Source organism: Emydura macquarii, unplaced genomic scaffold (assembly GCF_026122565.2).
Source record: "Emydura macquarii macquarii isolate MOO-44397 ecotype Brisbane River unplaced genomic scaffold, CSIRO-AGI_Emac_v2 contig_1876, whole genome shotgun sequence".
In the NCBI taxonomy this organism is placed as follows: Eukaryota; Metazoa; Chordata; order Testudines; family Chelidae; genus Emydura; species Emydura macquarii.
The window spans coordinates 983,036-1,011,014 of NW_027132013.1; the positions used below are offsets into that span (position 1 = coordinate 983,036).

Consider the following 27,979-nt stretch of genomic DNA (forward strand, 5'->3'; position numbering starts at 1 on the left):
ACATTTTAATAACATTTGGCAATTATTAAAATAGTCATCCTAAATTCATATTAAGTATATCTGCAGTATATTTTAGATGGAATATTTTAAAGTTGTGGAATGATGTTAATATCTGTGCTCAAATTTCCAAGAAAATAACCATAGAATTACCATGTTTTGTTTCCACTAAGCACACCATAAATTGCAGAACTTGTATACTGTAAGTTACATTGTCTGCCCTTGAATCTCATTTACTTCAATGGGAGTTGAATGTGAACTTCCAAGGGTAAAATACAACTCTATATTTACTGTACAACACAAATCTCCATTACTACTATATACTTATAGTACCTTGCATTTGCAAGTTGTACAAGGAGATCCAACCATCGTCCATACAGCGCCACTGAGTCTTGTGATTCCATAGCCATCCACACAAGTTTTTCTGATATCGTAAGTGATCTTATCAGCCAGACAGGGATCACTGACGCAATGGGGGCAACACTCCCCTTCTGAGATTGCTGTGTACTCACAGTTTGGATTTGGGCATAAAAGAGGCCAACAATCCACTTCCCCTTCCTGTAGAAATAGAAATAAGATCCATGAAAATTTCTTCCAACTCATTAGTTACGGAGAAAAAATAAATTCTAATATATAGTGAAAGCTTCATGTTCGGGATGTATATCGTACAAGACTAAATGCCACATCACTGGACATCGTAACTTCTGTTTCCTATGTACAGTATAATATAATTTTGTTTTTTCCTATTGATAAACTAATCTGCAGCTCGCTCATCATGATAGTATCTGAGTGCCTGAGTTTAAAAAAAAAAATCACTAAACTGGGAGTTCTAATACTTTTTCACAGTATGGACCATACTTCAATATAGTTATTGCCTTGCAGACCATCTAGCCTTCCATTCATGGTTGCATAACATCCCTGTGACAACTACAGCTGTTGCTTACACAGGCAAGTAACATTAGGGAAATATTTGGAGGTGGGAGTAGGCAGTGGGGAGGCTTTCAAAAGCGCTCAGCGCTGGACTAACTAGATTCCCACTGTAGTCAAAGGAAGTTTTACCATCGATTTCTAAAGGAACAGTTGTGCCAGTGCTGGGCACTTTTAAAAAACCCACTCTGAATATATTTTTAGCTTCTTTAAAAGCAGTTTAACAGCTGGAAATGAGGAGCCAGAATCATGTGACCACCCCGCTTTGTGTAGATCAGCTATAGGATCCATGCAAAATGGTTTGAGAATCTCTGCATTGACATATTAGTAAAATGCAGGTTAGTAGAGTCCTGCAGTAATCTATAATCTTTAAATTGGAATTAACATCTGAAACTACCAAACTTCATATTTTTTGTAATAAATATACTACCAAGCTTTTTAAGGCAATTAAACATTAAACTACAATGATCAAACCGAATGAAGAAAGTATATGTAATGAGGCATTATACTTGAAATCATACCTGGATTCCTGGATTCAGTGCTATGTGTAATTCAGTAGCTACCATAGTTCTCCCAGACATTTGCAAGGTTCCAATATATTATGAAATACCACCTATTTAAAGTGGTGTTTGATTAGTGTAATGAAAAGACAGTACATAAAGGCTGTGGCTTTTAAATCTTGTCACTAATGCTTGGAGCAAATCACTGTAGTGTAATGTAAATAGTCTTGGGGTATTCAGGGACAGGTACTCTATAATGCTGCTTGAAGAAATTGTAACGTTTCTGTTATGTACGTAATCCCAAACCTGTAAATTTGTGAGGATTTCCAAAGCTAAAATGCACATGGGAGAAGTTGGTAAGTGAACATGGTGTGGCATCCACCAATCTCTGGGTACCTGTCCTGATCAGGCCCTTTGCTGTTGCATTTCACTAAAGGCTTTGTGCCAGCTAGTAACTAACATAACTCACCACTGGGCACTTTCTATGTATGCAGTGCTTTCACAAGGAACATCAACTAAACTCTTAAATGGATCCTTTAAATATTTTTTTTAAAACAATCTACTAGAGGGATGGGGTTGCTGTAATTATTCAATTGGAATTTTTAAATACTAGTGTGGTATATGTGTGATGATATAAGCACCTTAAATGGCATGCCTGATGTTGGCTCTCTATTTGTTGTCAGTAGTTTGTGTGTCTGGGCTCGCAGCTGGGAGCTGGGTTCCAGCTGCCTGTGGCTCTCAAGTTTGGCTGTGAACAGCTTGCAGCAGCCTGGGGCTTCTCGCCCCACTCCCAGCTGGGAGCAGGGAACAGATACCCTGCTTTCTTGTCAATGTCACCGCTCCAGCATAGCAGTGAAATTGGCGAGTATGACAATCCCTCCACTGCTATAAGGGAACACATTGTCTACACTGACACTGCATCACCATAGCTCTGCCGACAAAAGCCCCTACACATCTCTTGCCCTGACTTTTTGGTGTTTTTGACTGAATCCATATTACAACATTAATATACTTCATTACATTTATTTTTCTGTTTCTAAAGAGAAAAAAGTTGCCTGTATAACAGGCAATAGTTACAAAAAAAAAATCTGGTGTCTATCAATATCATTAGTAAATTATACATTTATAGTTTTAACATATACAGTCAGCCAATGACTGCCTAAGTCAGGTCCATTAACAGTGAAGACTAAAAAGAGCATATGAGTATGAAAATGCACTATTTAAGAGACCCTTAAGGCAGCATGAAATGCCTCTCAACTCAGGCCTAGCCATTGTTTCTGAAAGGTGCACACTATTTAAGATGAGGTTTGCAGGAAGCAAAGGTGGTTCTAAAATTACCTTTCAAACCCCCCTCATCTTTGAACCAGCCAGAGGACAAAACCAAGCCCTGTGAAAGCAGCCTGAGGGCAGAAATGGCTGTAGGTTGAAAACTGATATGAACACATTTCTAGTGAGTGTCTTTGCTTGGGGCGAAGGAATTGGTGTTCCTTTAACAAGTTGAGAGATTGTTTTCAAATTATGTTCCTGCCATCTACAGTAGGGGGGAAATACCCATTCCTGAATCAGGCTGTTTGTGCTGCTCAAGGGCCATCATGTCAGAGAGCATCAGATGGAGTACAGGGGATTCTGGCTTGCCTCCGAACACCTTCTTCTGTTCCTTTCCCATATGTCCCCTACTCTGAGAGAAAGGTAAGCAGAGCCAGCTATGCTGACTTTACATTACTCGGGGAATCCCCTACAGCAAGACAATCCTTAGCTGCTCTGTTAAGGCAGCTTTCAGCTGCTTTGTGCTACAGCCAGGTGTACATGAAAATGAATTTTTCCACCCTCATTAGAACTGTGTCCATACCAGATTTCACACACAGATTTTCCTACTCTCCCAATACTCAAAATTAAAGAATAAAAATTGAAGTTAAAAAAACCTCCCTTTGAATACATACTTTAGTTAAAAAAACCTCCCTTTGAATACATACTTTAGGATTTGGTCTTTGTTAACTAGACAGGGTTTCACAGAATGGATGTTCCCATTGGGGCTGTGCATGCTTCTTACAAACTGAATGGAAAAATAATAAATTAGACTAGCAATTGAAGCTGTGTTTTGGGCATTGCTTAGCACAAAAACCAGGAAGTCTGAAGGATTCTGATTTACGATTGGCTCCAAATCTCAGCTATACCACTGTCTTAATGAATTACCTTAGATCTCTTGGCCTTTTTATGACTTTTAACCCAGCTAAGAAATAAAATAGGATGAGGAATCTTTCTGAAAACAAGATACTGCAACTGAGTTGTGCATACCTTAGAAATATAATTAAACATGTACCTGAAAATCTCTTCCCTTATGCAAGCTTTTAAAAAAAAGATCAGGAAAGTAAACTCAAAACTTCACTGAATTAAAGGGTTTGAAGTTCACCAACAAAGCAATGGTGATTCAGTTTATAGGATAAAACTCTATATGCTATAACTCAATCCATTATGCACAGAGGACTAAGTTCTCCAAACCAAGTACAGGTTTTTTGGAGAGCAGAGGAAATTTTTTAAATGAAAAATGGTGGGGGGGGGGGGGTGTTAAAATAAAAATTATTGGGATTATTTTTCCTCCACTTTAAAAAAAAAAAAAAAAAAAAAATCTATGAAAAGGTTAACCTGCTTTTTTTTTTTCTCTCTGCATGTTTGGGTGGTGAATTCAGTTTTCTTCATCCTTCTCTTTTACATTTGGTCACTATTCACCATGTAAGCTTGGGATCTCTTTTGGTTTTTTCATTGGTAGTTTATGGGACTTGGTTTTTGATTTCTGCAATGCCAATTTTGATAGGGAAGATTAGTCACATGGTAGGATTTTTTTCAAAATCAAATATTTTACATAAGATCATAAGAATGGCCATCCTGGGTCAGACCAAAGGTCCATCTAGCCCTCTATCCTGTCTTGTGGCAGTGGCCAATGCCATGTGCTTCAGCGGGAATGAACAGAACAGGACAATAACTGAGTGATCCATCCCCTGGCACTCAGAGGTTTAGGACACGCAGAGTATGGGGTTGCATCTTTAACTATCATGGCTAGTAGCCATTGATAGATCTATTCTCCATGAACTTATCTAATTCTTTTTGAACAATTATACTTTTGGCCTTCACAACCTCCCATGGCAACATGTTTCACAAGATGACTGTGCATTGTTTGAAGAAGTACTTCCTTTTCTTTGTTTTAAACCTGCTGCCTAGTAATTTCATTGGGTGACCCTAGTTCTTGTGGTATGTGAAGGAGTAAATTACACTTATTTTCTACACCCCATTCACAATTTTATAGACCTCTGTCATATCCTGTCTTAGTCATCTATTTTCCAAATGAAAAAGTCCTAGACTTTTTAATCTCTCCTCATCGGAGAACTGTTCCATATCCCTACCATTTTTTGTCCTTTTCTCTACCTTTTCCAATATATCTTTTTAAGATAGGGTGACCAGATCTGCATGCAGTATTCAAGATATCTGAATATGATAGATTTTATAGAGGAATTATTATATTTTCTATCTTATCATCTATCTTTTCCTAATAGCTCCTAACATTCTGTTAGCTTTTTTGACTGCCACTGCACATTAAGCAGGTGTTTTCAGAAAACTATCCACAATGACTTCAAGATCTTTTTCTTGAGTGGTAACAACTAATTTAGAGCCCATCAAAACCATCAACTTCAAAATGAAAAAATCCCAATAAGAATTCTACAGAAATTCCATAAATTGAGAAAAGCATGAATCTGTTTTACATACAACAAAATGTAAACAGTTTCAAAATTTTCAAACTTTCTGGGAAATTTGTTTGTAGTTGTTGATCAGGTCCATTTACACAGAGCTGAGAAGTGGTCTGCCCATATTCTGATTTACCTTGCTTCTGAACTGAGTCCTTTAAAATCACTTTAATACATCAAGCAATGAAAGGGAGGAGGAGGAGAAAATAGGGTTAATAATGTCATACTCGTATATTGCCATAATCAAAATCTTTACTACTCTTGTTTCTCTTGAAAATGTTTAATTTACTTCCATACCAGACAACGGCACTGCTGACAGTTGTAAGTCCAGTTGTCCCCACTACGATACAGTTTATGACCATTTTGGTCTAAACATTGACTGGTCACTCTTGTGTCACACTCTGGGCAGCAAAAGAGATCAACACTGGGGTTCTGACAATCGCAAGCTGTTCGCCGGCAGAAAATCTTCCCATTCTGTAGAGAACAAATTGTCACTGGTATCAAGCAAGTGGTAAATATTAGGTGACTATCACATGACTAGGAAAAGCCATCAGAGATAGCAAAGCATGTATTAGTATTTCAGGTAAGATAGTGAAGACTACTTAAAGAACTTGAAGTTATTCTCATAGGGCCCAATCCTCCAACAAATGAGCCTCCCCAGCTTCTACTGTTGTAAAAATCACCCCATCAATACCAGTGGGCATTTAGCTACCTGTAGAGTTTCTTTTGACTAGTGTCCTCTGAGGCTGAGATAAATATTACTGTCTCTCTCTTGTTCCTAACTCCCTGGATAAAAAACGAACAGCTTCTTTGGTTCAGATGGAATGAAGTAATTTTAACTCATCAATTATATAAATGAAATCTCCTAGTAGTTACCTTTTTATAGCACACATCAGAATAATAGTTTTCTTCACACTGTCTTTTGAATAACTGTGTGATTGTCAAGAAAATGATTTTAAATAAATTGAAACTGTGCAGGTGGCCTGATAAATTTAATAGGAACACACTACATTAAAAACTCAGTGAAAGCCAGTACTGTCAAAAGAGCCTAATATAGTGAAACATCGGGGCATTAAGTATTCCTTCATCTTAATTTATCTCTGGTTGTACTCTACATCTTGACCTACAGTTTATCAGACAAAAACTACTTGGCCAGAACATATCACATTGCATATTAATCTTAAATCATGCACTGAAGATGTATTTTTATTCTCCAGATTCCCTAAAATACGATTTTCCTATTTGAGGTGCTAAGTATTTGCTCATAGGGTGGTGTGTTCAGATAAATACTGTTAATCAGAATTATCATACTACACACAAATTTCTTCTGAATGTAAATGGGAGAGGACACATCCATTTGGTGCAAAAGAAACATGAATTTATTCTAATTCTAGTGATGAAAATTATAGGGATAAATGTGTTTATAAATTATACCCTTCATTATTGGTGAGTCAACAACTCTATATACAGACTATAAACTATGATTTCAGTTTCCCAATGAAGAGTGCTATTGAAACATTTTGATTTTAACTAGATTATTGATTTGTTCAGTTCTTACTTCAGCAAAATTTCAATTGCAGTCAAGGAAAGGCTAGGCTGAGTAAGGAATGAGGGTCAGATTCTGCTTTGAGTTACACTGGTTTAATTCCTGAGTAACTCCATTAACTTCAGTGGCGTCGCTCTGGATTTTCACTGATGTCACTGGCAGAATCTAGGCCTGAACAACAGCTGTAGGACTGTACCTGAACTAAGCAGAAATACAGACATCCTTTAATAATCACACATCATGCTTATAAGCCAAGAGACCCTTGCTTGAGTGGTATTATAGAATTGACTTATCAGCGTTTATTTCTTACAACACCCCCATAAATCTTTTACAGGGTTATTTCTAAGAAGAATGAGGACAAGCCAAAAGGGCTTTCTCCACATGCAGGCTGACTAGGCTAAATAGCCAAAATGACATTGTTGCATTGGCAGTTGCTTAGATTTTCTGTATTCATAAGTATTAATTTTAAAAATCCAATAAACAAAATCAAAATTCGCTGCAAAGCACAGCGTAGAACACCAGCGGCAAGGAATCCAAATGCTCATGCTAGCTAATGACACTGCAGGTGTTTCATAATATGCCTGAAATGATTAGCATATTACATTTGATTGTAGGACTAATTAAAATTGCTTATTGTGTCTAACAAAAAACCAGATTATAGAAGCATGGAAAAGTAGAGAGCGCAACACACCTATAAAATGCTGGACTCAACTGTTTTTTCCACTAATGTAGAGGACTAGATTGTCACACCATTTACTCAGCAATGCAGGGTAGTAAGGAGAATTAATGCTCTCCCTTGGTATTGAAATTGTCACTCCACCTGTGTGGGAAAAAGCAGGGTCTATTCATTTGATACTCTGGAGAGCAAATGTTAGGGAGAGTAAGAGGAGTTCTGGCTCCATTCCCCAATGATGTCTGCTGGTCAGAGTAGCAAGCTGAATGCAAGGTGGGAAGAGGAATAAACTGCTCCAGGAAAAGGAGTCATTTCCTCTCTCCCCAGAGCAAGTGGGTAACAAAAAAGGAACTGTAAGTCTCAAAGGAGGAGGAATTATGACTTCCTGAGCTATGTACTGGCCCCTACTCAGTGAGATAGTAAAGTTACAATCTTGCATAAACACTCCAACATGATGACTGGCTCCATATACTAAGGGATGTGCAGGCCCGCTACATGACTTGGAGGTAGTCACAGTGGCAAATAAATTCACCATCTGATTGCTGGAGTTCTGATTAAAAGCTGCTACCACTAACCTGTTCACTAACCTGCTCAGATATACATCCTTTGCCTGCGGATTATATTTTAAATTACCTCTTTTAATTGGTAACAGTGCTGGTGGTTTTGTGCTACTCACGAATCCTGCACTGCTTGCCTGATCAGAGTAATTCACCTTTTACATTGCCATCAATCTATTTGTTTCAGAACACCAATGATGCCTGATGATTCTGCTGGAGTCGCTTTAATAATAACAACACACTACTTCCCTCCTCATTCTTTTTAGCATCACATGTTTTGTTTGCAACCTTGTTAGACCCTCTTGTCTGCAGAAAGCATTTTGATTCCCATAATGCAATGACACATAGGCTACAACTTCACTTGGAGCTGGGAGAGTGATTCCCAGCTCAAGCACACACTCACACTAGCTTTCATCAAGCTAGTGTGCTTAAAAATAGTAGAGTAGACATGGTAGCACGGGCAGCAACAAGCAACAGCATGGGCTAGCTACTCTGAGTATGTATTTACGGGATGCAGGCAGATTTGTATTCAGAATAGCTAGTCCATGCTGCCGCCCATGCTACTGTAGCTACACTATTATTTTTAGCATGCTATCTCTATCAGAGCTAGCACATGTATGTCTATGCAAGGTGAGAATCACGGCACGAGCTCCAAGTCAAAAAAGCCTCTTCAGCTGCAGCAGCTCACTCGCTTCATTGGAATTTCAATTTGCAATCTCTAAAATAACTGGCAATTAAAAAAAAGTACATAGTAAAAATGAAGAAATAGAAAATCATTTATTTTCTTCTGGTAGGATAATAATAATATATGCATACAAAGGTTGCAAACAAAACATGTGATGCTAAAAAGGTCTTGCCAGCCAAGGGCTTCTAGGTGCTTCACAAACTTTAATTCATTGAGCCTTGTATCCACAAATTTGAATTAATTGAGGTAAAGAAGTATTATTAAAGATGGAAAAACTTTGGCACAGTATGGCTTATAAGTGACTAAGATTCACACAGCAACAATGGCAGTGTCTACGCTTACCGAAAGGTGAACTGTCAGGTTGTAGGGTGGTTACAAGTGGAGTTCCACAGGGATCAGTCATGGGACCAATCTTATTTAACTTTTTTATTAATGACCTTGGCACAAAAAGTGGGAGTGTGCTAATAAAATTTGCAGATGACACAAATTTGGGAGGTATTGCCAATATGGATGAGGATGAGAATATCATACAAGCAGATCTGGATGACCTTGAAAACTGAAGTAACAGAAATGGGATGAAATTTAATAGTGCAAAGTACAAAGTCATGCATTTAGGGACTAATAACAAGAATTTTCGCTATAAGTTGAGTACTTATTAATTGCAAGTGACAGAAAGACCTAGATGTATTGGTTGAGCACAGCATGACTTTGAGCTGCCAATGTGATGTGGCTATGAAAAAGGCTAATCCAGTAGAGATACAGAAGCATTAGAAACATTATACAAGGCACTGGTGAGACCTCATCTGGAATGTTGTGTGCAATTGTAGTCTCCCATGTTTAAGAAAGATGACTTCAAACTGAAAAGGGTGCAGAGAAAGGCTACTCAAATGATCCGAGGAATGGGAAACCTACCTTAGGAGAGGAGACTCAAATGGCTTGGCTTGTTTAGCTTAATCAAGCCCAAGCTGGGGAAGCTAATGCTTCAACCAGTGGGCCAAATTCTGTGATGAATCCTGGTCACATGCCACCTGAGACACGTTGTGCACACACTAGCCTAACCAAAACAACACTGAGGGAAGATATGATTGCTCTCTATAAACACATCAGAGGGAGAAAAGTTAAAGTTAAGCACCAGTACAGATACAAGAACAAATGGATATAAACTGGGCATCAGCAAGTTTATGTTTGAAATTAGATTAAGGTTTCTAAACATCAGAGGAGTGAAGTTCTGGAACAGCCTTCCAAGGGGTGTAGTGGGGGGGGGGGCAAAAACCTAACTGGCTTCAAGGCTGAGCTTGATAAGTTTATGGAGGGGATGGTATCATGAGATGATGTACAATGGCATGTAGCCGATCTGTGACTGATAGCAGCAAATATCTCCAATGGCTATTGATGGACATTAGGTGGGGAGGGCTCTGAGTTACTACAGTGAATTCTTTCCCAGATGTCTGCTTGGTGAGTCTTGCCCTCAGGATCTAACTGATTGCCATATTTGGGTCAGGAAGGAGTTTTCCCCTGGATCTGACTGGCAGAGAACTTGGGGGTTTTCACCTTCTTCTGCAGCATGGGGCACAGGTCACTTGCAGGTTTCACCTAGTGTAAATGGTAGATTCTCTGTAACTTGAAGTATTTAAATTACGATTTGAGGACTTCAGTAATTCAGCCAGAGATTATGGGTCTAATACAGAAATGGGTGGGTGAAGTTCTGTAGCCTGCAGTGCGCAGGAGGTCATCATGATCATGATGGTCCCTTCTGACCTTATGAGTCAGGGATTAAAACCAGATCCTCCTGTAATCGAACTACTACATTGCATTACCTATACTAGATGCACTTCACTCATAGTTCCATCCCACCCCTTCTGGAACTATACTTGTCCTCTTCACTTGCAAGAATTGTACATTCTTTCTTTGTAAAGGAAAGGTAGAAGGATATGCATCTGAAGAACCAATTGAAACATATAACTCCAGCCGGCTGCTTTATTCACAAGTCAGTAGAACACCACCAAACCAGGATTAAAAAACACAAGTCTCCAACAGTCCTGTATAGTAATTCTCATAAGACTTTATACATATACTTGGAGAAGGCAGAGCAATCTACCCCTCAGGCTACTTTGTTAATTATTGCATTCAACTAATTAAGCTTTTGGAATTTTAAAGTTTTTGTAAATTTTGTAAATGTCCTCCTGCATGTGAACAAATACCAATATGGTTACAGAGGATTATCCACTATATTATGTTTGATTAATTGCTACCATAATCCCTCGTCTTTCATTTAAAAAAAAATGTACCACCTGAGAACCCATTCTTGATCATCCTGGACTTGAGTCTGACATAATTATTAATATTGAATTGTATTTACCCCATGAATAGCCCCCACTGAAGTCAAGTCAACTGGACTACTTGTGGAATAAGGTACTAAAAATGTGAGTAAAGGTATTAAGAATCTCGTTCACTGAAGTCAATGGCATAGTTCTCATAGACTTTACTGGGAACAGCATGTCTTTTCTTGAATGAAGAATTTTATGTTTGTTTTCATACAAACCAGCCTTGCAAAAGTATTATGGAAATATACCAGGGACAAAATCTACTCACCTGACCTTTTTAAAAATAATAATTAGGAGAGTTATTTTATGGTATTTTAATCATATTTCCAAAACAAGTAGCATTTCTCAAAGCTGGGATAGACACAAATAAAAGGAATAAAATATAGTTGGCCCTATCCTGTTCCTCACCCCATTCCCTCATATTGTAAAGGTCGCAAAGAGGACATGTAGAGGAACTCCACACTTCCTGAGTGCTGTGGCAGCTGTCCCTGTGACAGCAGTCCACAGGTGAAGTCATGGCTAGTGGGTCTAGATTTCGCAGATCCACTGACCAATCTTTGGTGTACTGGGAATGAAGTGGCTGCTATTGCAATCTGCACCTGAAAGATCTACAGAACTGGTGCTCCGTGCACTGGCATGGAAGGATCAAGGAGGCCCTGTTGGCAAGGCCTCTTTAAGCGGGCTTTGAACAAGGGGCTAGGATTTGGCTCTTGAAGCATAAAGCAAATCCTGAAATAAAATAAAATGCAAATATTAAAGGAGAAAGAAATGAGAGTGAGAGAGGAGGAGATAAAGAAGCTAAATAAAATAAGGAGGCAGGATGGCTACATACTATGCCACTCGTTTTAAAATATCTACAATTGTAGCTGGGCACATCACATTTTCAAATACTAGTCATAGACACTCGGCATAATAAATAGTCACAATGAGAGCATGGCAAAGAAGGCATAACTTACAAGACTAACTAAAATGAGAATACTAATCGTTAAGACTCTACAAAGGCAGACCAGATGTCTTCACATACATTAAGCTGTTCATTCCATTGACAGGAAATCCTTTCATAGAACCAGCCATTCTCTAAGATTACAATACGAGCTCACTATATAATCAAAAGAGTTGCAGACTTCCACTCCTGAAGGGAGGGATTTGTAGGATGCCTGGTACTGCTTGGAGTAATAAGATAGCATGAGTGTTAGTCTGACCATGTTTCCATTCTAACCTAAAACAAAGAGCAATGAATTTTGAGTATTGTATTGATTCTGATGGCCTGATCTGGTCCTGTGCTATTCTAGGTTTACGGTAGTTAAACCCTTCTTATAACTTCAAACAAACAGACCTTAACTGGCACACAGACCCTCAACAGCTGGAGCAATATTCCATTTGTACTCCTTTGCCAACACAGTTCCAGTGAGCAATATTTCTTACCTCCCCTATACCTGTGAAAGGGCTCAATCCTATTCTACTGTAGCCAATAGGATTTTGACCATTTAATTCAATGGAGTGGGATTGGGACCTATATTTATACAGGTATAACTAAGATACAAATCTGGTTCTGAATGTCTCTCTCTCTTTAAAACCAAATTTACATTTGTGTAACTCCACTGGCTTCAGAGGAGTTATTCCTGGCTTAGACCATCATCTAATGGAGAGAATCAGGCCCAATATCTTTTAACCTAGGTCTCCTAGGGCTCTGGTTAAGTAAAACAGGATTGCTACTGAATCAGTCTAAGCCTTATTTCTGAGGTGGATTTACTTCTGTCATAACTGGCTTCCCCGTAAGAATACAAGAATTAAAGCACAGCTTCTTCATAGAGAGAAAAAATTAAAGAATCTAAGGAAACACACATACACAAGCCACAAGGAACTCACCTTACAGGAACAAACAGAGCACCTGTCTTCCTTCAGTGTCCACACCTGGCCATTCCGCTTCAAGCCACCTTCATGTGGGCAGTCACCAGTGCAAGATGGTCCTGAGGGACACAGACAATCAAAACCTCCTGCCAAGTTCACACAGGCTGAATCATTCCAACAGGTGTGGGTCCTTAAGGCACATTCATCAATATCTGCAAAACACAGCCAGTTTATAGTGCTAATCTTTGTTTCAAGTGACAAATTGTAACATGGAATTCGTTATTAAATAGCTACTGCTTGTCTGTCTTGGTAGTGGAAAGGTATCCTGGGGCACTTCACACTTGTGTGTTGGAAATGAAACAAAATGTAGAGTTATTCTTTGGTGTCACCGTATTACGATTCCACTACTGATTCTTAAGTCCTCTACAGTATGCTTAATTGTAAAAGCTGACATTCCTAGTGGGGCTATATAGCAATGGCAAACTTGATCTGCCAGGCAAAGCGTAAAGTGATCTCCCAGTGAGTAGGAGCAAGTGGACAATTAGAGTGACACTCTGCAATTAGGCCACACTCTGTTCTGGGTTTTAGACTGAAATAGAAAGACACAATTCTTCTTAAGCTCCTAGCATGAGATAAGCTTCCCCCTACTAAAGGCAATCAATCACAGCTTTTGCCCACAGATGGAAAGAGAAAGGGAATAAAAAAGGAAAGAAATCAGAGCTCCCAAGTTATACAAAGCCACGTCATAACAGTGAGTTTGAGCAAGGCAAAAGGGATCAATAAAATCTGGAGAAAGCACCTATTCATAGGTGATTTTAAACTACTAACCATTTAATGCTGGAGAAGTAAAATACTGTATCCAATTGAAATTGCTGGGGAAATGCTGATATGCAGAATGTAATTATTCCCAGTTGGAATGTGCCCAGGAGATCTCTCGGAGAAAAGGCCATGAGATCTAGCTAAGTGCAATCTGGAAAATAGGCATGTTTCTCCAACAGATTTTTAGAGCAGTATTTAAGAATGGACAGAATTTCCAGCTAAAATGCAACTGAATAGATGGGCCTTGTTTTCATACTGTATATAATTGGCAAAAGCCTAACCATATTGCAGCACAAAGTTTTGGATTTGAATGAGTAAATATATAGACATACATATGAAATACATTTTATATATGTATATGTATATATGTACGTACACACACGTGAATATGAAAATATGAATGGGAAGAGATGATCAAATCTTACACGGCACTTTTTTCATCCTGAAGAATTCTAAAGCACTTTTGCATAAAACTTTACACACCACACAGCAGAATCACTATACTTACCAGTTAAAATGTAGCTACTTCTGTGGAGAAACATGGTAACTGTTTAATTTCACACAGCAACACTACACAGAGTTTAGGAAAGAAAAGCAGTGAATGATATAATATGTATTTGAAACTGCTGAGGGAATTTATGTAAGGAACCTTACCTAATCTAGAATTTGGCCAGGATAATAGGACTAATAACCATACTTCTGTGGCAAGTGCCATGGGATCTTTAATGACCTCCACAAGGTCAGGACCTTGGTTTACATTTTATCCAAAAGAGAGCATTTCTATAAAAATAGTATCCTCTAAAACACAGAAAAGGGCACGGAACTGGTTCTAACTCAGAAATTAGACTCTCAGCTACTGCATCACAAACAGTACTTCCTACATCAACCTGGGTTTTCTTTTGAGTAAAACCTTCCTAGAGAGGAAGGGTGGTCCCGTGGTTAGGAAGCTAGTCTAGGACTGGGCAGAATGGGTTCAATTCCCTACTCTTCCAGACTTCCTTTGGGACCTTGAGAATAAGCCACTTAGCCTCTCTGCTCTCCAGTACTTTCCTACCTCGTAGGGGTGTTTGTGAAAATAAATATATTCAAGATTATGAGGTGCTCAGCTACTATAATAACCATAGATAGGTCTCCCATCCAAACATTGCTAATTTTGGGACACTTGGCAAGCTCCATGCTGAGGTACTACAGCTGCAGGATATCTAGCCCGTATAGGGACTGTGCACTTTGCTCAAAAACAACATAAACATAAATGATTCCAAAGGGCAATATGATCTCATTTGCCTAAGCCTGAAGCCCTTTCTCAGTTTTTACTCTGTTTTTATCCTGGCAGAACTCCCACTGATATCTGTTTTAGTTTTGTCTGGGTAAGGATTGAGTAAAAACTGGGGGAAGAGGGGAACTTCAAGATTTGCACCAGTAAGAACAACAAATATTTACAAAATTTTCCCTCATTTGGGTCAGGGCAGATTGTTATTGCAGTTAGGGCACCAAACCCTCACTTCCTGGCTATTATACTTGTGCTTTTCAATTTACAAGTGGGCAGAACCTGGGCTTTGATCCTAGCAACAACATTGACCAGAGCTGAAGCAGTAGTATAGACTAACAGCAAATTGCTACTCCTCCCTCCCCACCACCAGAGCAAAGGGGAAGCAAAGAGGGAGTCAGGATATGGATATGGATACGGACCCTGGACTTCAGAAAAGTAGACTTTGACTCCCTCAGGGAGCTGATGGACAGGAGGCTAATATGAGGGGAAAAGGAATCCAAGAGAACTGGCTGTATTTTAAAGAAACCCTATTGAGGGCGCAGGAACAAACCATCCCAATGTGCAGAAAGAATAGCAAATATGTCAGGTGATCAGCTTGGCTTAACAAATAAGTCTTTGGTGAGCTTAAACACAAAAAGGATGCTTACAAGAAGTGGAAGCTTGGTCAGATGACTAGGGAGGAGTATAAAAATACATCTTGAGCATGCAGGAATTAAATCAGGAAGGCCAAATCACAACTGGAGTTGCAGCTAGCAAGGGACATAAAGGGTAACAAGAAGGGTTTCTACAGGTATGTTAGTAACAAGAAGGTGGTCAGGGAAAGTGTGGGCCCCTTACAGATTGGGGGAGGCAACCTAGTGACAGATGATGTGGAAAAAGCTGAAGTACTCAATGCTTTTTTTTGCCTCTGTCTGCACAGACAAGGTCAGCTCCCAGACTACTGCCCTGGATAGAACAGAATGGGGAGGCGGTGAGCAGCCCTCAGTGCTGAAAGAACAGATTCAGGACTATTTAGAAAGTCTGGACATGCACCAGTCCATGGGGCCGGATGCAATGCATCTGAGGGTGCTGAGGGAGTTGGCTGATGTGATTGCAGAGCCATTGGCCATTATCTTTGAAAACTCATGGTGACTGGAGGAGTTCTCAGACCATTAGAAAAAGGCAAATATAGTGCCCATCTTCAAAAAAAAAAAAAAAAAAAAAAAAAAAGGGAAGGAGGACGATCCAGGGAACTATAGACCGGTCAGCCTCACCTCAGTCCCTGGAAAAATCATGGAGCAGGTCTTAAAGGAATCCATTTTGAGGCACTTGGAAGAGAGGAAGGTAATCAGGAACAGTCAGCATGGATTCATCAAGGGCAACTCAAGTCTGACCAATCTGATTGCTTTCTATGATGAGATGACTGGCTCTGTGGATGTGGGGAAAATAGTGGATGTGATATACCTTGACTTTAGCAAAGCTTTTGATATGGTCTCCCACAGTATTCTTATCAGCAAGTTAAAGAAATATGGGTTGGATGAATGGACTGTAAGATGGATAGAAAGGTGGGTGGATCATCGGGCTCAACGGGTAGTGATCAACAGCTCGATGTTTAGTTGGCAGCCGGTAACAAGCGGAGTGCCCCGGGGTGAATGCTGGGGCCGGTTTTATTCAACATCTTCATTAATGATCTGGAGGATGGGTTCGATTGCACTCTCAGCAAGTTTGCAGATGACACTAAGATGGGGGGAGTGGTAGATATGCTGTAGGCAGGCATAGGATACAGAGTGACTTGGACAAATTAGAGGATTGGGCCAAAAGAAATCTGATGAGGTTCAAAAAGGACAAGTGCAGAGTCCTCCACTTGGGATGGGAGAATCCCATGCACTGCTACAGACTAGGCACTGACTGGCTAGGCAGCAGTTTGGCAGAAAAAGCTCTGGGGGTTACAGTGGACACAAAACTGGTTATGAGTCAACAGTGTGCCCTTAGTGTCAAGAAAGCTAACGGCATATTGGGCTGCATTAGTAGGAGCATTGCTAGCAGATTGAGGGAAGTGATTATTCCCCTCTATTTGGCACCGGTAAGGCCTCCTTTGGAGTACTGTGTCCAGTTTTGGGCCCCCCACTACAGAAAGGATGTGGACAAATTGGAAAGAGTCCAGAGAAGGGTAACAAAAATGATTAGGGGGCTGGAGAACATGACTTATGAGGAAAGGCTGAGAGAACTAGGCTTGTTTAGTCTGCAGAAGAGAAGAATGAGGGGGGATTTGATAACAGCCTTTAACTACCTGAAAGGGGGTTCCCAGGAAGAATGGAAATAGGCTGTTCTCAATGGTGGTAGATGACAGAAATAGGAGCAATGGTCTCAACTTGCAGTGGGGGATATCTAGGTTGGATATTAGGAAAAACTTTTTCACTAGGAGGGTGGTGAAATACTGGAATGGGTTACCTAGGGTGGTGGTGGAATCTCCATTCTTTGAGGTTTTTTTAAGATGCAGCTTTACAAAGCCCTGGCTGGGATGGTTTAGTTGGGTTTGGTCCTGTTTTGAGCAGGGGGTTGGACTAGATGACCTCCTGAGGTCCCTTCCAACCCTAAACTACTAACCCTAATAAACAATGCCTTCTGGAGTGATGCAACTTACATACCAAGCTTTGTTCAGGAGTGCTCCTAATGGCACAATGCAGCCCTTAGACTTCCCTGGCAACGATTCTGCATCATCTCTGACAAAGCAACTAGTCATAATTTGACTTTTTTCCCCCAAAGGAATGTCTCCATGTACACACTCCATTAGTGTTCTCCCCATCCTTCATATAATAAAAGATGCCACTTGGAATGGCAACTACAGGTGATGAAAAATGGGCTTTATGAATTAAAATAAAATCTTGAGTCCCATTACTTTTCAGGTGAAAATACCATGAAAAGAAAAAGAGAAACAAAAGGACAAGAAAAAAGAAACAACTAGTGACCTCTAAATTGGGCCATGAAAAAGCTGATGCAGAATCAGTGATTTCAATGGAAAACATTAACCAATTATTTACAATGGGTCTAAGAATATTCTTGAAAAACCTCTGTTTTCCTTGTATGTTTTCCTTGTCTGTTCAGAGCCTGTCCTTGTATTTTGTTTTGAAAACAAATGTAACATACAATTTGCCTTTGGTGATTTCACATTTAATAGATTCAAGCATTGTCAATATTTTCTTCTCCCACAATGTTTGGACCTCCCTGAATAGCACGTGCACACACATACACACACAAGCACACAACAGGATCAGAATGCAGGTTAGAAGAGTAGTTTTACAGTTAAAACTAAAAGGATTTCACAGATGAATATAGAGCCATATTGCCTACAGAGTTCCATGTAATTGCTTTACTTATGACACAGAAATCTAATTCTGCTTCCATGCAATTTAACAGATTTATGGAAAGCCAGATGTTAGCAATTATGGAAACTGACATTATTCATATTCTCAGACCTGTTTGCACTGCACAAAGCCAACTTAATCTATTATACATATCCAAAAGGGAAGAGACACCCTATTTACATATTGCAACTGTTGTTCTCTGCTGAGTGCACTTAAAGAGGATGCCCTACTGAGAGTTGCCCAAACTAGCAAGCAGGCCATTCATGATAAAAGAGCTAATCAAGCAAAAGCCAAGCAACATATTTTCTATGCAAATCTCTAATCACTACTCAGTTCATTTTTCTTTCTTAATGAAAATGATGGTTCCCTATTATTTTATTGCATTTATTATTTAAATGTTTTAGTCATTAATCAAATATACAAGAGTTGGAAGTTGCATCCATTCAATAGCTGAACTTTTAATAGAACTAATTTTCTCAGAACATCCCTGTGGCAGTCGTCTCTTGCTGTTGACTGTGTTTCTGAGACTCTGAATAAGCCATTCACATTGCCAATAACTTGATGAGAAAAAATTGTAAGCTTAATTTGATATTCTCTTGTTATATTAAATTGTGGGGAGGTTAAATTGTAGGGGTTTTGTAAAAAGATAAAGGACTTGATTCCAGTGTCACTTACCTGAATACAGCTATTCCATTATAAATGAGAGCAAATGGAATTACTCAGGTATAAATGAGTAAGTGAATATATAGTAAAAGAATATAGAAAAGCGAATTTAAAATATGGAAGAAAATAGTCTATGTTTACCACTAAATGACCTTACAAGAGTGGCTTTGCTGGGATAGCCACAGGAAAGTGGACTGAATTCTCCATTATAATAAAATGGCTCTGTCTTGGATACTGCAGCAAGTTAAAGTCATTTTATGATGTCCAAGTGATACTTAGCTCAAATAATTTGTTGAGTGATAATGCTATAGAAAAGTTAGCTCTCATTTACAGACCCAAATATTACAATATAGAACTTCAAGTATGTGAATTTGAAATGAAGTGATAAAGAAATTTTATCACGAGTCTCATGTATCATCTGTATAATTTTTACAGAAAGTCTGGCTTGACTTAAGCTAAGAATATCTGACAAATACCAACATATAATTTCACATGGTGAAACCAACTTCTATTTTTTTTTCTGTTATCAGCCATAACTGTTAATGGAGCATGAGGCAGAGCTGTGCAGAAGTGGCTCTTTCCCAGTCATAGCAGCCCTATGTGGTGGTTCCGAAGTAAGATATTGTTTACTAATAACACTAGGCAGCTATGATTGAAGGGCAGGTACTATATATGAAGCAGCAAGCCTTCTTAGCCCCTGTCTGATTATAACAATACTAGCAGTTGTCATCACTTTTTGGGACAAATTCGTTGAAGATCTTCTCAAGGAAATGAGATGAATTTAACCCCCATCTTTCTCCTCTGAATGCTTTTAATTCATTTACAGAAAAGAGTTGGGACCTGATTGTGCCGGCTTACTCAGACCGAGCAGTATATCACACAACTTGTGGAGTAAACTACTACTCAATACGCGTAAGGGTGGCACAATCACTGCTCCCTGCAACAAATGCACATGACTTCCTTGAATGTCAAATTGGGGTAGCATGGGAATAGATACTTCAGTGGCTTGCTTGCTTGCTTGCAATCTTTGTATTTGATTATACCACAGGAGCACAGCCTATATTAAGGGGTGGCAAGAGTAGTGCAGAGAACTAATGACCATCACAAATGTTACCACCTTCTGCTCCAAGTGCAAGCTGCACTTCTTTGACCTTGCCTTCTCTAAATTAAACACATAGTAGCATTACTTTGAAAGTAAATAAAGAATTCCACCCAAAACTAAACAGGCCATTGCACACACAATTTTCACTATGGGGAGAGGATGAGAGAAAGAATGAACACGTGACAGATGTTAGTCACACTGTTTAATGTGTGGTGCTGAGGATACTACAGTGAGGAGGGTAGTCTAAAACATTTACAGAATAGATTAGGGAAGGATTCATCCTTCAAAGAAATGCAATTTTCTCCTGCTTCCCCCTTCCTGTAATTCAAAAGTAATTTGCTTCAGGTATTACAAAAGTTCACATGGTCTTTGTATTGTGGAAGGATCTGAGCATGAACATACACACCAACACAAATTCATTAACTTGTTTTAATTGAAACACTAAACTGATCCCTTGCCACCACACTTCAATTTCCAATCTCTTCTATAGCATCTTGCAATGTGTGCATGAGAGTGGTGCAATATGGTACTCTGATATCATGATAAACTGTCACAGAAAAAAAAAAAACTACTAGAGTGCTAATTTCAACTTCTACGGTACATTAAACCATTAAAATATAATTTGATGTGATAAATGTATGCTGGGCTTCCTTCGTATGTATGTACAAGTTAAAATCAAACATTATTCTGACAAAATCATTTTTCACAGGCAACTTTATTTGCTATTCTTTTAAATCAAATCTAATGGTATGTGCTTGTGGTTTAAAAGGGAATCACAAAACAGATCCATTTTTACTCAAAAACTTTTATCATATTCCACAGAGGCCTAGCAGCCTATTAAAAGGACGGTATGAAGTATGTTAGGTTTAAAATGTAGGTTTTGCTTTAAAAATTTATTTCTAAAAACCCAGATATGATTAAAAATGCATACTTAAAAAATCCATTTAAGGGTGGGTTTTTCAGTGCACGAGACCAAACCAGAAAAATTACAGTAACGGAAGTACAGAAAGTATGCATGATATCCATAAAGTGAAGCAACAGGATAACTGTTGAAAAATACAGCAGATTTTTAAAATCCTTTCTGTTAACCATCTAGTGTCTTATTGCACCAGAAGAAAGAACATTTTTTTAAACACATGGGATCTTATTAACAGGGGAGCCTTGGCTCTTTTCGGTCAGTCTGGTGGTACAGAACAGCTGTAAACCCAGCTGAACTGCCCCTCCCTCCCTTCCTCAAATCCTCCCACACAGGGGAATTCTCCAGTTGCTCAACCATAAGGGCTGTCACAAGGAAAAAGGATGTTGATGGGGCATCTCTAACCTCTGGCAATCTCCAGTTGCTGGAACAACCCCTGGCCACTGGCAACCTGTGCAAAATACAATAGCTTGAGGCTGCTCTACTTTACCCTGAGGGGTACTTGCCCAGCCAGCTAGCATCAGGGAGGTGTCATGATGGCTTATAGCCAGGTTTGCTTCCACACCAGTCTTTAATCAAGCAGAGTTTGGGCAGAGTAGAAAATCCAGTCTGTGAATTTTGTCATAGCAGTGTCCCTTTAAGGAATTTTGAGATAGAAACATGCAAGATATAAAACTTGTCTATCAAAACACTTGCAAAACACATGTTTCAGCTCTTGTTATGAAAAGTGCCATTGGTTCAAATGGGACTTAAATCACGAGTTCTACCCAATTCTCAAGCAGGTTTTCCTTAGCTATTCTCTATTCTATTAAGAAACTTCTATAGTGAGGTAACTGATTAATCAGGAGTCAGGTAGCTGGTGCTAAACGTACTGTACTGCCAAGGCACTTCAGATACTAAAAAAGAAAGTAGACAAATGAAGCTTGCTTCTGAGATTTTATGGAAGTTAAGTGACAATCTTGTGATAGCATCAGGAGTACTGGGGCATAAGTTAGCCTTAGTGAATGCATGAGAGGTTCTCTCTTGATGCTTATGAAAAGAGCAATGGTTATTCCCAGTTTACCTGCAGGAGATATGGACCCCAGTACTACCAGCATTAATACATTAAGTGAGTACAATAGACAAGGGCAGTGACAATACAGTAAGTTCTGGCTTATTGTTTTTGTACCTAGTACAAACCTGCCCACCTCACAGTACAGAAGTGACTGAAAAATTTTCCACATACTGAATTGCTCTTCAAATAAAATCTGTTTTGCAGAGAAAGCTTTATTCTTTTATTTTCAAATTTACACACTGGGTAAGAGACAATGTTGCAGCATGCTATATATAAGAGCCATATTAATCAAATTTCAAACCCACTCCAATTTAACCCTGGGTTTGAGGTTTGAATCATTCTTGAACCCAGAATATGAGAAATTCTGACAAACACAAGTTGAGATTTCTCTCAGAGTTGGGAAGCTGGTGAATCTTCCTATTCCCTAGATGGTGTCCCTTATTTTGACACCAGCCATCCTGTCCCTATCTCTACAGTAAGACCTTCAAGATTAAAAGGAAGGAATCTTGCAGCTTTCTGGTAGGCTGAGGATGTGCATTGCACTTTCCTAGGAGGTTGGAATTTATTCTGCTCAAACCTGCAAGGGACCTGCTGCAGTGGTTGGTTTGCTTCCAGTGCTTGCACACACAAAAAAAGTGAGGTTCTGAACCACTTCAGCAACTGAGTGTTTCAGGCTTTGGAGCAGGCTTGCACTGGTGAGCAGATTTTACATACAGAGAATTTGGTAAAGATTAATATGTAATGGACTAGACTAATGTCTCCACTAGACAGATGTGTGTGGGCAGAAAGGCGTATGTTTCATTTACTATAAAATCACCAGGACACAGTGTTGTCTTTGCTTCATGTTTCCTTCATGTTTTGGTGTTGCTTCATGTTTTGGTGTTGTTAACAACGAAGGTTGCTATTAAGAAGTCAACATTTACACACACTTGCCAGATAGCAGCATCTGATAGGTACTTAGAATAGTGAAAGATCTCAAATACATTTGTGTGGCAACCATAAAATGGCAGCACACACACAATATATCACATGAACATTTTTAACTCTCTAAATGGCCTTTCCCATAAGGACCAGAATGTAGAGGATTTCCTACTTTTATTACTGCAGAATTTTTATTGGAAAAAAAAAAAACCAGCCCATCTGCTTTAATTTCCACAGTGAACTCTGAAAATGATACACCAGAGCAGCCACCATTTGCCTGAGTGTAGCACCCTAAACACGAAATTGTAAAAGGCACATAATATCATGCACATGCTGGAATTGGAATTAAAATTAAACACTGTAATTCTGAGCTCCTTGCTGCTAGCCACCATTTTATCAAACTGATATCATTTGTGAAAATATCAGGATGGAAACATATTCCATTTGAATACTGACATGGGCTGAAATCTTGAGCTACCCTGTAAAATCCAGACATAGCAGAAATGATGGATTTCTTCTGTGTTTGCGGATCAGAAGATAGGTAACCCATTCAAGAGATGGCTCAGCTCCATGGCCATTTGTATACTACCATATATGGGGGAGAGCAGAATAGAGGACCCACACAGTGCAGATCCATAAGGGCAAAACCCACAAAGAAAGTTTAGACAGCAACAAGCTATTTCCACCACCTCCTAATACTTAGCAGTAGCACTGGCTGTCTGGATATGTACCAGGGATGCATCTGTTGGGGTTGAGGAATCTTACCTTCTGCACTGTGAATTTTGAGTCAACTTTACTAAAGAAAAATTCTTGGGCTACACCCTGTTCTTTAGGATTTGGCCCTCTATGATGCAATACTGTTGATGCAGCTAACTATTATTACTATTGATATGATAGGCATCATAGAATCTTGTTGGAATGATGCTAATCAATGGGACACAATAATACCAGGGTACAAAATATATGGGAATGACAGAGGAGGTCTTGCTGATGGGGAAGTGGCACTATATGTGAAAGAAGGCATAGAGAAAAATCTTGAATCAAACAGTACCATAGAATCTCTAGGGATAGAAATTTCATGCTTCAATAATAAGAATATAGGGGTAGGAATATACAACTGACCACCTGACTAGGATGGTGAAGGTGACTATGAAATACTCAGGGAGATTTGAGATGCTAAAAAAAAACAGAAAACCCAATAATAATGAGGGATTTACTACTATCCCCATGTTGACAGGGTACATGTCACCTCAGGATGGAATGCAGAGATAAAACTTCCAGACACTCTCTGGAACTGTCCCAGATTAAGGTATTGATAGAGAAGGTTTTGGAACATACTGATAAATTAAACAGTAATAAGACAGCAGTACCGGATGGCATTAATACAAGAATTCCAAAGGAACTCAGATATGAAATTGCAGAACTAACTGTGGTATGCAACTTATTGCTTAAATCAACTCTATATCAGATGACTCGAGGATAGCTAATGTAATGCTGATTTTTAAAAAAGGTTACAGAGGTGTTCCTAGCTTATAGGCAAGGAAAACAAACCTAACTTTAATACCAAGCAAATTAGCCAAAACGATAGTAAAGAACAGAATTATTGGACACATAGCTGAACATGGTATGTTGGGGAAGAGCTTCTGGAGTGGGAAATCATGCCTCCCCAATCTATTAGAATTCTTTGAGGGGGTCAATAACCATGTGGATAAGGGTGAGCCTGTGGATATAGCATACGTGAACTTTCAGAAAGTTTTTAACAAGGCCCCCACATCAAAGGCTCTTAAGTGAAATAATCACTTACAAGTGATAAGGGAAGGCTCTTTCATAGATCAGTAACTAGTTAAAAGTTAGGAAACACAGGAAAGGAATAAATGGTCAGTTTTCACAGTATAGTGAGGTAACCGAGGTCCCCCCAAAGGACCTGTATGGGGACCTGTGATGTTCAACAGATTCATAAATTATCTGGAAAAGGGAGGTGAACAGTGAGAGGGCAAACTTTGCAGATGATATGTTAGTTAAGATAGTTAAGTCCAAAGCTGACTGTGAAGCTCCACAAAGGAATCTCACAAACCTGCTGGACTGGGGCAAGAAAATGGCAGATGAAATTCAATGTTCATAAATGCAAAGTAATGTACATTGGAAAACATAATCCCAACTATACATAGAAAATGATGGGGTTTAAATAAGCTGTTACCACTCAAGAAAGATCTTGGAGCCATCATGGATAGTTCTCTGAAAACATCTGCTCAGTGTGCAGCTGCAGTCAAAAAAGCTAACAATGTTAGAAACCATTACGATAAGGATAGATAGTAAGAAAATATCATAATGCCACTATATAAATCCATGAAAATTCCCATATCTTGAATACTTTACACATTTCTGGTCACCTTACCTCAAGAAAAATGTATTAGAATTGGAAAAACTACAGAGAAGGGCAAAAAAATGATTATGGGTATGATAATATAAGGAGAAATTAAAAAGACTGGCACTGTTCATTTTAAAAAAGAGACAGTTAAGGGGGGATGATGATAGAGGTCTAAAAAATCATGAATGATATGGAGAAAGTAAACAGGGAATTTTATTTACCCCTTCACATTACACAAGAACTAGGGGTCATCCAATAAAATTAATAGCAGTTTTAAAATAAACATAAGGAAGTACTTCTTCATGCAACACAGTCAACCTGTGGAACTTGTTGTAAAGGCCAAAAATATACCTGAGTTCTAAAAAGAATGAGGTAAGTTCATGGCGGATAGGGCCACCAATGACTACTAGATATAACGATCAGGGACGCAATCCCATGCTATGTCCCTAAACCTTTGACTGCCAGAAGCTGGGACTACATATCAAGGGATGAATCACTCAATAACTGTCCTGTTCTATTCATTCCCTCTGAAACATCTGGTATTGGCCACTGATGGAAGACAGGACACTGGGCTATATGGAACTTGGGTCTGACCCAGTATGGTCGTGCTTACATTCTTCTCTTCTTAGACTAATCACGACATATTTAGGCAGTGGGCCAAATTCATCTCTGGAGTAACTCCACTGTGATTTTGGCCCACAATTTCTCATACAGATGGAACTGCAAAACATACCAAAGCAAAAACAGTTGCTATGCAGATGAAACCTCTCTCATCTAGGATAAAAAGCTCACTGACTCTGGCCTTGACTCTAAATACTCTACCATGGAAATAAGCTTTATAAAGTGGTTCAAATGAGTGTTCAGGTAGCATGGCTCTAGTTTGTTTTCAGCTGGAATGTACTTGTAACATCCATGTTTCATTTTGTCTGTATAATCATGTTTTTTAAAGGAATTTAATAGTTTAATTTTAAATGATCTGCTTTTCTATGGAATAGCAGAATTCTCTGCTTAATTTCTAATGATTAAACCAGTATAAAAGACTAACAGAAACTGGTTTGCTCTCTTTGGCACTGGTGCTCAGCAGCAGATGGCTCAGAAAAGCCATTTAATTTTTTTAAAAACATCAATTTCACATTCCATTTACTGCTTACACATGGCGAGAAAAATGTCTCACTTTGTGATCTTCCAACACACTGTGCAGGTCAAAACAAGTGCAGTTTGCTTTGAAGAAAGCACACTGTTCTTCAATCTTCAAAGTATATCACAGAAGGTAACATTTTTGGCTCAGTTCTGCCCTTACTATATGACCACAACTCCCATCAACTGCAACTGGGACTACTGACTTTAGCTGATACATCCATCTATAAAAGAGGAAAATTGAGCCATTCAAAACACACTGGGTGCATGCACACATGTTGTGACAACACAGGGCTACATACATTTTTGGTGTAGTCCTATTGACTTCAGTAGAATTTCACCATGATTTGGTCAAGGCGTTTTTTACATTTGTTACCAGTGCTTACATAGCAGGATGGTAGGCACCTCAGAAATACCTGAGACAGGCAGGCATGAAGGAACTCTATGGATGTTATGCTTAGTACCCTTTGGGACCTTTTTGAGTTATTTCATGTTGCTTTACTTTCTGATAAAATGAGCATATTTCTCCATGACACTCTTTTTACAGTATTTAAATAAATCAGAGCAGAATTTTAAATATCTAAGAATATGTCTGAGGATAAATGACTTTCATGTGGAATTAAAGCTATTAAATCATGGAAATCTGTGAAATTCATGATTTTTGACACAACAACCCCCATGAAATCCACCATTGTGGATTTAATGTACATATGTGGCCTGATAGCAAGAATCTGCTTAGGTCAAAGTATAAAAAGTTAATATAATTTTGTTGGATAGTCTATAAAATACTGCTTTTGAATGTTCATTATAGGTGTTTTCTCTGTATTTCTTAAATTATAGGCCCAGTCTTCCACCAAACTTCCACTAACTTTACTTAGCATCAGATCAGGCCCTAACTGGCTAACTTTGTCTCAAACAACTGAAATTTACAATTTCTCTTTTTTTTATTCGTAAGGAGAATCTGCTCACTTGTTTATACTAAACAAATCTTCAAAATCAATTTAGAGTGCAAAGTAAAGTTTTTCATGGTAAATATAGAGCATTGACATGATACATAGAAGTATCACCTTTATGGAAAACTCTCATAGAACTGAATAAGGATGAAATCAGCAGAATTCTAAAGAAATTAAACAGAATTCTAAGAAGTTGATCTAAATCTCTACATAAGTAATGGAGAATGAGATCCTTTCTAAAGAGATTTTAAACCATGAGATATAATTGTCTTTTAAATTTTATCTCTGTTATAGATGGGTTTAAACATTCTGTAAAAATGTTGCAATTCTCTATTAAATATATCAGACTTTTCCATAAAGGCAGAACTTTTAAAATGAATATTACTTTAGCATCTTCAAATTATCACATTTATCTTTAGAATCTGGACTCAAGAAGACCGGATTCTGATGTAATTTACACAATCAGGAGAAACTGCACTGAAGCCAATGGTGTCCCACAGGCATAAAGAGCAGCACAAGGGCCTAAACCTGCTCCCACTGGAAGTCAAGGGCAAACTTCCATTGATTTCAATGGTGCCAAATCAGGCCAGAGATCAGACTCAAGACTAGTGTCTTTTCCATTTAAGCAGAAAGGA

At 38.8% G+C, this 27,979-nt stretch overlaps 1 protein-coding gene across 4 annotated transcripts in view; it reads right to left on the minus strand.

The window, feature by feature from the left end:
- The window catches only part of NELL1 (neural EGFL like 1), a 394,533-nt gene that overhangs the window by 5,478 nt on the left and 361,076 nt on the right, over positions 1-27,979 (minus strand). For 2 of the 4 annotated variants that reach the window (XM_067558184.1, XM_067558182.1), the window contains 3 exons: positions 12,816-13,009; positions 5,459-5,635; positions 331-555 (listed from right to left, as the gene is read on the minus strand). In XM_067558184.1, coding sequence (XP_067414285.1) covers positions 331-555; positions 5,459-5,635; positions 12,816-13,009 — 596 coding nt within the window. Of the gene's footprint in view, positions 1-330; positions 556-5,458; positions 5,636-11,620; positions 11,676-12,815; positions 13,010-27,979 lie in introns of those variants that run through there. The other 2 variants (XM_067558183.1, XM_067558185.1) reach the window with 2 other exon arrangements.